Genomic DNA, 12,113 nt, shown 5'->3' with positions numbered 1-12,113 from the left:
ATTTAGGGGACAAATCAGAAAATTTAAGAAGAATGAATCATTTTGAAAAATTTAATAAGGCTAACAGAAATTTATTTTGGCAGAATTGCTAGATTTTTCGAGTATTATGTGCGTATTTTGGTGTTAAAGATTGGAAATAATCTAATATGATATGGGACGCTCTGTAGTAAACTAGTCAGTAAGTTAGCGAGGTAGCTAGTAAATTAGTCAGTTATAGCTAGGGAGATTAGGGAGATAGATAGTAAACTAGTCAGTAAGCTAGGGAGGTAGTGGGGAACCAAGGCTGTCTGCTGTGAATCCAGAAAACAGCTGATTCTCTCCAGTTGAAGATAGTAGGTACTGAATACTAGAGTCGGCAGAGACTGAATTACGCTAAAATGAAGTGACTAATGTTTTATAGAAATTTATAGATTTTTATCATAATTGTATATTAATAGAATAATAGAGAAGTGACCATTTTTGGTAGTTATGTAAATATGGTAGAATGGTATATTTTACGCAAATTTTATATTTATATATAGCTAAGTTACAGATGTGTAGAATTTTAAGGACACATCGCATAGTTGGGTTGGGATATCTAAATCAGCGTAAGGTGGGCGGGGGGGCCGGGGGGTTTTGAATGAATATTGTTTATGAATATTTGATGAATATGTTGATGAATATTGTCGATGAATATTTGATGATTAATGTTGATGAATATTATGCATAATAAGAATACTAATACTAAGTCAGTGTAAGGTGGGGGAGGGGGCCGGGGGGTTTTGAATGAATATTGTTTATGAATATTTGATGAATATGTTGATGAATATTGTCGATGAATATTTGATGAATAATGTTAATGAATATTGTTGATGAATATTGTTGATGAATATTGTTAATGAATATTGTTGATGAATGTTGTTGATGAATATTATTGATGTATTAATACTGTTAAAACATAATTTTACGACGTTATTGTTGTAAATGCCCCCTTCCTAAAAAAAATGTTTAAGACTTTTATGCTGATTTGTTCTTATAAGGGGTCGAAAAACAAATGAATTTATGGTAAAGAAATATCAAAGACATGTAATTCTAAAAAATGATAAGTTAAAATCCGTTGCAAAATCCCCTAAACTCGTAATGAAAATACGCAAAAATTTATAATTTTTTAAGTTTTAGTGAATACTTAATTTCTTAGCTCTCTCTAAAATTTATTTCAGTAAGTTTTCTCGTTTTGTTTTTAATTGCGATTCATGAAAATGTTCAAGTTGGTCGTAAAATAAAAATGTTGGTTTCCAGATGTGATGTATCTAGTCAGGGCAAGTTGACCCCATATCTGTCTGTAAGAGGTTGACCCCAAACTGTAGATTGAAAACCAGGAGATGTCGCGAAAAGGACGCCCCAAGTCGGAGCTTGAAACTGAGGTAAAAAAATTTTTCAAACCCCTTTTTTTCATAGATATTTTAATTTTATTATTCATTTTTTGTATTATATGATTTTTACCACAATTATGTCTTTCTTGACTTTGCACCGACACCCTTATTTAATTTGTATTGTCATCGACTTCGATTTTTTATGATAACCTGAGTAATTTTGTTATTTTTAAAGCATTACATCATTTTTCTTTTTTTTAAATCTTAATTTTCTTGCTCGAAAGAAAATAATAATTTATCAGCAAAGAATTTATTTTAAGCTTTCAGATTCATTTTTTCCTTGATTTTGAAAATTAAAAAGCACGGAATAATCTTTTTGTAAATTTTATTTTTATTTAGGAATGCAGTGTCAAAATAGTGATGGTGGGTGACAGTGGAGTTGGAAAATCCTGCCTATTAGGAATAGAGATTTATTCTTCAACTTTGAAGCTCTTAGAAAAGTATTGGTGTGTTCAAGTGCATAGGGTTACTCTCAAAATCTCCAACAATTTTTGGTAGAATTGCCAAAGATAGGACTTTTCGTAAAATTACTGAATTAAAAATGATACATTTTTAAAAACATCAAGACACAACAATTGTTTAAATAGTATTGAAATCAGTTTTTGGTTTAAAAGTAAAGTAAAATACCACCAGATATTAAATATTGTTGGTAACCCTGTATATTGAGTGGTATTATAATAAATATCGGGTAACACAATATCCTGTAAACTTAAATTTTCTAATTTCTATATCTGATAATGCAAGCGTTTCATATTTCAAACTTAGGTTATTTGATCTTACAGAAGGCATAGTTTGAAATATCTAGGGACTACGACATAGGGTTGCAAAGACATAGTTATTATAAAATCAGAGTTTGTGGCAAAGACTCAATTCCTTTTCAATACGTTGTAAATTATTAATGATCAATCTTTGTAAACGTCTACGTAAAAACCATTATTCATTTGAGCTGCATTTCAAATGAATATGTAGCATCGTTAGCTTAATCATGTGATATATATTGACTTAAATTTTAAATTGCGACTATTTCTAACTGTACTGTAATACGTAACATGATTGCCTTAAATCATGTGCTATAGATAACAACGTAGGAATTGTATTTAGGTCTGATAACTTTAACTTGTAACATATAAACCCTAATCATACCTCAGTTTATTTTATAGATTGATTAAGAGCTTGTTTATAGCTACACTTGTGTCCCTGTGTGACATTTAGAGCTCGATTAATAACTTGTTTGATAGCTATGCTTGTGTCCCTGTGTGACATTTAGAGCTCGATTAATGGCTTGTTTAAAAGCTACACTTGTGTTCCTGAGTGACATTTAGAGTTCGATTAATGGCTTGTTTAAAAGCTACACTTGTGTTCCTGAGTGACATTTAGAGTTTGATTAATGGCTTGTTTAAAAGCTACACTTGTGTTCCTGAGTCACATTTAGAGCTCGATTAATGGCTTGTTTAAAAGCTACACTTGTGTTCCTGGGTGACATTTAGAGCTTGATTAATAGCTTGAATTTGATAGCTATGCTTGTTTCCCTGTGTGATAACTACGTTTGTGTCCCTGTGTGGCATTTATAGCTCGATTAATAGCTTGTTTGAAAGCTAAACTTGTGTCCTTGTGTGACATTTAGAGCTTGATGAATAGCTTGTTTGATAGCTATGCTTGTGTCCCTGTGGGTATTTAGAGCTTGATTAAATAGCTTGTTTGATAGCTACGCTTGTGTACCTGTGGGCATTTAGAGCTTGATTAATAGCTAGTGTTTGTAGCAGCACCGATAGATAACGGGATTGTGCCCAGTGTTAGTGGCGTTGATAGTTCACGGGATAATAACCGTTTTGTTTGTGTCCTGGTTGACTTTGATAGCGGACAGGATGTACCTGGACTGATACAGTTCGGGACGAAGTTTTAAGAGTACGGCATTTACTACAGTGTTACCTATATTTACTAAATATTTAATGTTCCAAGTTTTTGGATTTTGTTATATTTTTTATTCAAGCTAAAAACTGCTTGATTCATCATTCTAGACATTTCATTTAATTGGACTGAAGACGTGATTTCGAAAGACATGCCCGTTTACAGAGGGAAATGTCCGATTCACAATGGTACCCAAAAATCTGTTGCCTAAGCAAAACAGATTGACTTTTCCCTGTTATTTTATCTACAAAATTATAATTTTGGATTGCAAGTGTTAACTTATTTATACAAAAACTTGATGCGCTGGATTCATTAAGTAAAAGCAAATTAAACTTTTGTTTTACAAAAACTTGGAAGACGCCTGCGTGCTGACGGTTTTAAAATTTGAATTTGAACGACAACTTTTTATTTTTCCCCTTTTTGATATAATTTGTCTTTAAAATAAATTTATAGCATATATTCTCGAATTAGAAAATAAATAATCTATAAAATTAGACAAATTCCTGGATACGGGGAGTGAAAACAATTTTATTTCCACAATAGGTAAATATTAAATCATATCCTCAAGTGAAACGAATTGAATGTCTGATCCACAACAGTACCCTTAAAAGCTTTTTCATGTTCAAATACGAACCCATGGAGAAATTATCGAAATTATCAGAATTAAAAAACTTGAAGCTAGAAAAACAACGTTATCTTTCAGGCTTTGCAGGGTTACCATTGTGTATCAGGCATACCAATCTTTTAAATTAATCACGGAGAGTCAACTTTTAGATTAAACAGGGGGAGAAATATTATATCCACGCCATCAGCTTAAATATTTTGAATGAGATGACACTAAAATTGTAATCTATAAAGATTTTCTATATCTTATTGGTTGAGAACTAGAAAATTACATTGGTCCAAACTTTGTAAAAAAAACCCTAATAAAGTTAAGAACCTATTGAATGGTTTTTATTCAGTATAAACGAGTTGAACCTATTTTAAGCCCACTTCAATCTTATCATTTTGTAGGAGTTGATATTCGGTCTGTCCAGACATGTTAGAATAGGACAGAGGACAGTACGTAGACAGGTAAACAGCATATTCAGGTCCAGACATGTCAGAATAGGACAGAGAACAGTACCTATACAGGTAAACAGTATATTCAGGTCCAGACATGTCAGAATAGGACAGCCAAAAGTACATATACAGGTAAGCAGCATATTCAGGTCCAGACATGTCAGAATAGGACAGCGGACAGTATGTATACAGGTAAACAGCATATTCAGGTCCAGACATTTTAGAATAGGACAGAGGACAGTACGTCTACAGGTAAACAGCATATTCAGGTCCAGGCATGTTAGAATAGGACAGAGGACAGTACATATACAGGTAAACAGCCTATTCAGGTCAAGACATGTCAGAATAGGACAGAGGACAGTACGTATACAGGTAAAGAGCATATTCAGGTCCAGACATGTCAGAGTAGGACACCAGACAGTACGTATACAGGTAAACAGCATATTCAGGTCCAGACATGTTAGAATAGGACAGAGAACAGTACGTATACAGGTAAACAGCATATTCAGGTCCAGACATGTCAGAATAGGACAGAGAACAGTACGTATGCAGGTAAACAGCATATTCAGGTCCAGACATGTCAGAATAGGACAGAGAACAGTACGTATGCAGGTAAACAGCATATTCAGGTCCAGACATGTCAGAATAGGACAGAGAACAGTACGTATGCAGGTAAACAGCATATTCAGGTCCAGACATGTCAGAATAGGACAGAGAACAGTACGTATGCAGGTAAACAGCATATTCAGGTCCAGACATGTCAGAATAGGACAGAGAACAGTACGTATGCAGGTAAACAGCATATTCAGGTCCAGACATGTCAGAATAGGACAGAGAACAGTACGTATGCAGGTAAACAGCATATTCAGGTCCAGACATGTCAGAATAGGACAGAGAACAGTACGTATGCAGGTAAACAGCATATTCAGGTCCAGACATGTCAGAATAGGACAGAGAACAGTACGTATGCAGGTAAACAGCATATTCAGGTCCAGACATGTCAGAATAGGACAGAGAACAGTACGTATGCAGGTAAACAGCATATTCAGGTCCAGACATGTCAGAATAGGACAGAGAACAGTACGTATGCAGGTAAACAGCATATTCAGGTCCAGACATGTCAGAATAGGACAGAGAACAGTACGTATGCAGGTAAACAGCATATTCAGGTCCAGACATGTCAGAATAGGACAGAGAACAGTACGTATGCAGGTAAACAGCATATTCAGGTCCAGACATGTCAGAATAGGACAGAGAACAGTACGTATGCAGGTAAACAGCATATTCAGGTCCAGACATGTNTGATTCAGAAAGTTTTTATGGAAAAATACCTAAAAATGGAAACGGATAAGTTTAAAGCCCCCTCTGGGATATTTTTGAAAATAATTTAAAAATGTTTTTTTTTTCATTTGTTATAAATGTTTCTATTATTTCTTATATGTTATAAATGTTTAGCTAGCTGTTATCGTGGTGCTGTAGGAGTTATAATCGTCTTTGATCTGTCCAACAGGTAAACAAATCTACGTTATTTTATTTATCTAATGTCGTCTTTTACTGCAACTTTTTAATGACTACCAAAAGCCCAAAAAAAAAGATTGAAATAACAAATTTTTAATATGAAGTTTTTTAAAATTGCCAAGATTTATGCTAAGAAAAATAACAAGAAAAAAATGCGCCCGCAATTTGCTTTTTCGGAGAAACCACAATTGAGAATATTCTCGTGCATTCTTCATCAGATAAATCTGTTAACTTGTTAAGAACACCGTTGTTAAAAATCGGACATGACGATCTAAAAGTGTAGTCACTTACAATTATATCTACACAGTTCCTTAATTGATATAATCAATTAATATAATAAAGGCAGAGTTCACTAGAAATTATATCTACACAGTCCCTTAATTGATATAATTAAATAATATAATATAGGCAGAGTTCACTAGAAATTATATCTACTTATATCTACACAGTCCCTTANAAATCGAATATTCAGGTTTGTAAAACCAAACTCGTTCTAACCAAACCAAACTTGTTCTATCCAAACCAAACTCGTTCTATCCAAACCAAACTCATTCTATTCAAGCTAAACTCATTCTATCCAAACCAAACTCATTCTATCCAAACCAAACTCATTCTGTCCAAACCAAACTCGTTTTATTCAAACCAAACTCATTCTATCCAAACCAAACTCATTCTATCCAAACCAAACTCGTCCTATCCGAACAAATATCGTTTTATCTAAATTAACTAGTTCAATTCAAAAATAATTGTTCTTTTTAAACCAAACTCGTTCTATCCAAACAAAACTGGTTCTATTCAAACCAAACTCGTTCTATCCAAACCAAACTCATTCTATCCAAACCAAAATCATTCTATCCAAACCAAACTCGTTCTATCCAAACAAATATCGTTTTATCTAAAATTAACTAGTTCAATCCAAAAAAAATTTTTCTATTCAAACCAAACTCGTTCTATCCAAACAAAACTGGTTCTATCAAAACCAAACTAGTTCTATCCAAACAAAACTCATTCTATCCAAACCAAACTCATTCTATCCAAACCAAACTCGTTCTATCCAAACAAATATCGTTTTATCTAAAATTAACTAGTTCAATCCCAAAAAAAATTGTTCTATTCAAACCAAACTCGTTCTATCCAAACAAAACTAGTTCTATCAAAACCAAACTCGTTCTATCCAAACAAAACTAGTTCTATCAAAACCAAACTCGTTCTATCCAAACAAAACTAGTTCTATCAAAACCAAACTAGTTCTATCCAAACAAAACTCGTTGTATCCAAACAAAACTAGTTGTATCAAAAACAAACTAGTTCTATCAAAACCAAACTATTTTCTAACCACTGGAAAGTCAGGTTAATTTCATGTACCGGGCCGACTGTGAACCTCCTAGAGTATAGCTGTATTGTACACATACAAACATTATAAGGCAAAACGGGACGGTAGGCCTAATTAGCAATTTACTTCTAGTAAAACTTATGTGTAACCAGTTCTTTAGAATTTATCTAAATTTTATTTTTTTCAGGAAGCTTTTCTTCGTCTTGTGAGTCCAACATCTTGAACCCTGTTCGCCAGAAGCTATATATTATACCGTTGATACAGAGAATATATATTATTATATATTGAACTATACATATGTGTCCGTACTCCGTATGTACAATGTATGTATTCATAGATATAGAAAAAAATAATTTACACTTCAACTGAATTTTTTTTTTTATTTAGATAGGTAACAAAATAAATAATAAAAAAGAAAGCGGAAATGTTTAGTAAATACAAAGGGTCCCACGAAACATGACAGTTGGTGAATAGTTTTAAATTTATTCTTTCATAATTTGTTAAGTTATTTGATATTAAAGAGAAAAATAAAAGATAAAAGTATTTGTAATATATATAGGACTAGCTGAAGAGCCCGGCGTTGCCCGTGAGAAAAAAATTATGAAACAATTTTTTTAATTTTTTTTAGCCGGCCTTTAACATCCGCCGGCCACCCATGATTGTCCACAAAAAAAATCAGCCCATTTGGTCTATATGCAACATATATATACATATATTAGAAACAGGGATTCACTACAACATATATACACTAATGTCTTGTTTTATTATAAAGATAAAAGATATCTAATAGAACTTATATTATAATAAAATTTATTTCAAAGTAAACTATATTTGAGTAACAGATTTGACGTACATTCCCTTTAAGAGGCTTTTAATTCAAGAATCTAAGATAATCATCCTATTTCAAATGTACATGCTCTAAAAACATTTACTCTCAATTAACTCGTGTCAATAAATAAAATTTCATTTAAATTCATAAAAGATAGCAGTTGCACATACAGTAGAAGAAAATTTCTGAAAACAAAAATTAGCAAAATTTGAAGAAGTATGGATAAGCTGGATTCGGATCCATTTAAAAAAAATTAAATGGATCCTAAGCACTGGATGATGGATGCAAAGGTAAGTTTGAGGTGAGTTGATGGCTAAATTTCATTTTCAAAAATACATTTGCCATTATTACACTTTCCATAATTGTTACACTTGGGTTAATTACTTCTGCCATAATTTTCTAATTTTTACAAAGACTTTAATCTAGCTTTTTTTCAGAAATGCGCCAAATTTCTCATGAAAATTTTTATTTTTTGTTAGCTGGTTAAAATCATAAAAGTTAATTTCCATATTTTCTCAATAGACCTGACCCTTCAGCAACCTTCAAGACTACCAGGAAGAGAAGCCGGTAACCCATGGTTTAAGGCAGCAAGAACTTCACCTATATGTAGATGGTAGCTAATTCCTATTAATACAGAAGTGAAGTATTGAAAATGTTCGAGATTAAGTGTAATTATGGAAGACATACGTTATGAAGAATGGAACTAAACCGAGTTAATCAATTCCTCTAATTCCTTTAGCGGTTTTTTTAATTCAGAAAAGACAATTTGTTTTAATCTCTAAATTGGTCATATATGAACATTCTATTAAACTTGTTTCGAGTTAATTATTCTGCAGTAACATTTTTATATTTCGTGATTTGATAGGGTTCATATTGATCTGAGACAGGGAGGGAGGAAGGGGAAGGAATTTCGGATAAAATTGATCTTTTATAGATCTGTAACCACCAGAACTTGAAAACCTGTTTCTGAATATCATTTTTTCAAAGAAAAAAATTTAATAATAAGTTAGAGACTAAATTCCAAGGTACCATATTCTTTTGAGCGGGGAATCCCCTATTCCCAACGCCTTTTTACTTTCGTTGGAGCAGAAAAAAATATATAAACAATTATTTAAGTTTGTATTTTTTATTGATAATTTTTATTAAAAATAATTAATGCGATTAATTAAGACAACTATTACATTTTACCAACGATACAAAATGAACTACATAAAGAAAAACTAGACTATAACATAAAGTAAATTAAATAGTTTTGATGATTATTTATAATGCAATTCTGATCATCTATAAACCTTTCCTGGGGTCAATGTGAAGTCCGAAAAAAAACTTGGGCCCGATCGGTTCAGTCATTTTGACATTCATTGTATACAGACAGACAGACAAGCAAAGTATACAATTATAGATAAACTAGTCTTTATAACAATTGTGCAAAAATAAAGATAAAATTACTGCCATACTAACTACGTACTATAGGTTACCCACACAAAACTGTTATGGAGACTGGAAACTTTTAAAGGTGAAAATTGTTGGTTTATTTAACGATTTAATGTAGAATAAAGTAGTTTAAAAATGTAGGAATTAAAGCTAGACCAAATATCCCTAACGTCTTATAGGGGTCCCCGGCCCTGTCAATAAACAAATCTTGTTCGTTATTTTCTAATCTGTCCTGTCACACCAATATATGAGCTCTTCTTGAAAACAGGATTCTTGTTCTGTAGATAAATTGTTTTCATACTTGAATTCACACGCACAAGATTCATAGATTTCTCCTTATGCATGTCAACGGGAGAATTCAAGTAGGAATAATGAAGTTGAAAAGTCGTCTTCCTCGGCAACATTTTCGGAGATTTCTTGCATCGTCTTTACATTGTTTATTTCTGCTGCTTTGAAAAATATGGGATCCTAGAATGATAACTTAATTTCGATATTTTTCAATTAATTTAAACCAAATAATTCTATGCCAGCGGAAAATTTTCATTTTTTAACGGTCAAAATTGAGATTAAATTCAAACTGTCTTTATAGGTTGGTTTAATCAGATTTTGAATATTTGACAAAATTCTCTCTACTTGAAGTCAGTTGAACTACTGATCCTGCGCTGATTAAAGTTTATCTTATTGGAACAAATAGCTAGTTGAAGTAGCAATAGCTAGTTCAACCACCTCTTTCTTGTCTATAATTGACTATGAATCATTCAAATTTGTAGTTTTCCGTTAAATGCTTATCTCCATCTTATCATTTCTATTATTTTATATTTTTAGCTGTTTCTTTGGATGAAAAAGCTGCAGCTGTAGCCGCTGTCACACGCACAAGCAGTAAATATTCTGGCTGTCCGCGTACAGCAGCTACAGACACAACCATAACAGCAGTTAGACCCCAGTCAGCTGATTATAGCCCAGTCAGCTGATAATAGCAAAGTCAGCTGATTAGTTCGTGCAAAAGGCCGCCATTTTGCCATATCTGAAATAGAACATTCCGAGTTAAATATTCATCATTCAACATTTTCAAGGCAACCATATTAGAGATCTTTTATCGACATTATTATCAGTGTGGATTATTATATAATTCATGCGATCTCCCCCTTTTAGAATAAATTAAGATCAAATATCGTTAAATTCATGATCAGTGATCATGCAATTAATGAAATATGTAGCTTTTACTCAAAATTCATGACTTCATGTACATTTTTAATTGTTTTTTAAAAAATCGGACAATACATATTCAAATAAATGATATACTGTAGATATTTACAAATAGGTACAATTATAAACAAATATTAAAGGGAAAGAAAGATTGAATAATTAAACAAATTATCAACGATAATTTTACACAAATTTGGATAAATTTTTGCAGATTTAAATAAATCAGTAATTGACAGATAAATGGATGAAAAAATAAATAAAGTACAAAAGATAAATAGATTTATATGATTAAGGTTGAATATATATATGAATAGATTGATACAGCATATGAAAAGTTAAATATAGGTTTAAAGTGCGAAGGATGAACAGAAGAGACTAAAATACAATAGATTACTATTAGAATAGAATAGTTTAGATAGATGAATATATCATAGAATAGATAAACATAGAATAGATTAGATGAATCTAGAATAGAATAAATAAATCTCGAATAGAATATATGAAAATTATATAATAGAATAGATGAATCTAGAATAGAATAGATGAATCTAGATTAGAATAGATGCATCTAGAATAGAATAGATGAATCTATTCTAGATGCCTGATATCTCCTGACTAAAGTATAGAACAAGGACCAAATTCTCACGACACAACCTAGGACTGTGTATAACCAATTATCATACTATCTCTAGTTGGTAAATTTTCTAAATGTTTTCTGCATTTTGTTGCTGTTAAAAGTAGCATGACATTTAAACATTTTTCACAGGTTTTAACTTGAATTGTTTACTAAACTTTTTAGGAATAAAAAATAAATGATTAACCCTCTTTTTGGAAAGCAGCCTATTTTAAACAAACTTTGTCATTGAAAAGTTCGGAAAGATGAAAGATCAAGTTTAATTCAGCCATTAATTATCAAGTTTATTTAGACCCACTGTATAAAAAAGTAAATGGAACAAAAAGTAGTTTTAAACCTGTTAAGTTAACTCCGATTATCATTATAAAAGGGAGTGTTTGCGAAAAATAAAAGGGGTATAGGCTGACATCAAATCAAATTAGATTCGATATCAGCCTATTCCCACTTTCATTTTTCGCGAAGAGTCCCTTTGAATTTATAAAGTTTTTTTACAGAACAAAATGAAAATATTTGACTATTTGTATGAAACACTTGAGTTGATAGTTGCTGTTTAACTGAGGTTATGTTTAAACTGCGAAACCTTTTATTGTAAAGCTTAGAGAAGAAGCTCGACTTTCTAGGGTTTCATTAGCCAACCATCCTCTGTAGTCTGTATAGTGTGTATAGGTGTAGGAGTCAGTAATATACATGATTTTATAAAGCTTCCATGGTTATGCTGTTATAATCCCCATTTACCCCACCTGCCAACATCCCCTTCCACCAACACATACCCCCCCC

General features: G+C 32.0%; 1 protein-coding gene across 1 annotated transcript; it reads left to right on the top strand.

Moving 5' to 3' along the window:
- The first annotated feature begins 235 nt into the window (after positions 1–235).
- Positions 236–5,861, top strand: LOC111709858 (uncharacterized). Its single transcript, XM_023483779.1, has 7 exons — positions 236–336; positions 1,279–1,403; positions 1,752–1,807; positions 3,811–3,863; positions 4,335–4,347; positions 4,832–5,654; positions 5,838–5,861. The coding sequence occupies exons 2-7, from the start codon at positions 1,362–1,364 to the stop codon at positions 5,859–5,861; spliced, it is 1,011 nt and encodes a 336-aa protein (XP_023339547.1). The 5' UTR covers positions 236–336; positions 1,279–1,361.
- Positions 5,862–12,113: the final 6,252 nt, after the last annotated feature.

This window comes from Eurytemora carolleeae, unplaced genomic scaffold, assembly GCF_000591075.1.
Source record: "Eurytemora carolleeae unplaced genomic scaffold, Eaff_2.0 scaffold860, whole genome shotgun sequence".
Taxonomy (NCBI): domain Eukaryota; kingdom Metazoa; phylum Arthropoda; class Copepoda; order Calanoida; family Temoridae; genus Eurytemora; species Eurytemora carolleeae.
This window is presented reverse-complemented; position numbering and strand designations above follow the sequence as displayed.

Coding starts and splice junctions, on each gene's coding strand:
- LOC111709858 (XM_023483779.1), top strand. CDS start 1,362: ATGTCGCGAAAAGGACGCCCCAAGTCGGAGCTTGAAACTGAG. Junction 1,808..3,810: donor GGAGTTGGAAAATCCTGCCT/ATTAGGAATAGA, acceptor ATAATCTATAAA/ATTAGACAAATTCCTGGATA. Junction 5,655..5,837: donor AGAGAACAGTACGTATGCAG/GTAAACAGCATA, acceptor ATAAATGTTTAG/CTAGCTGTTATCGTGGTGCT.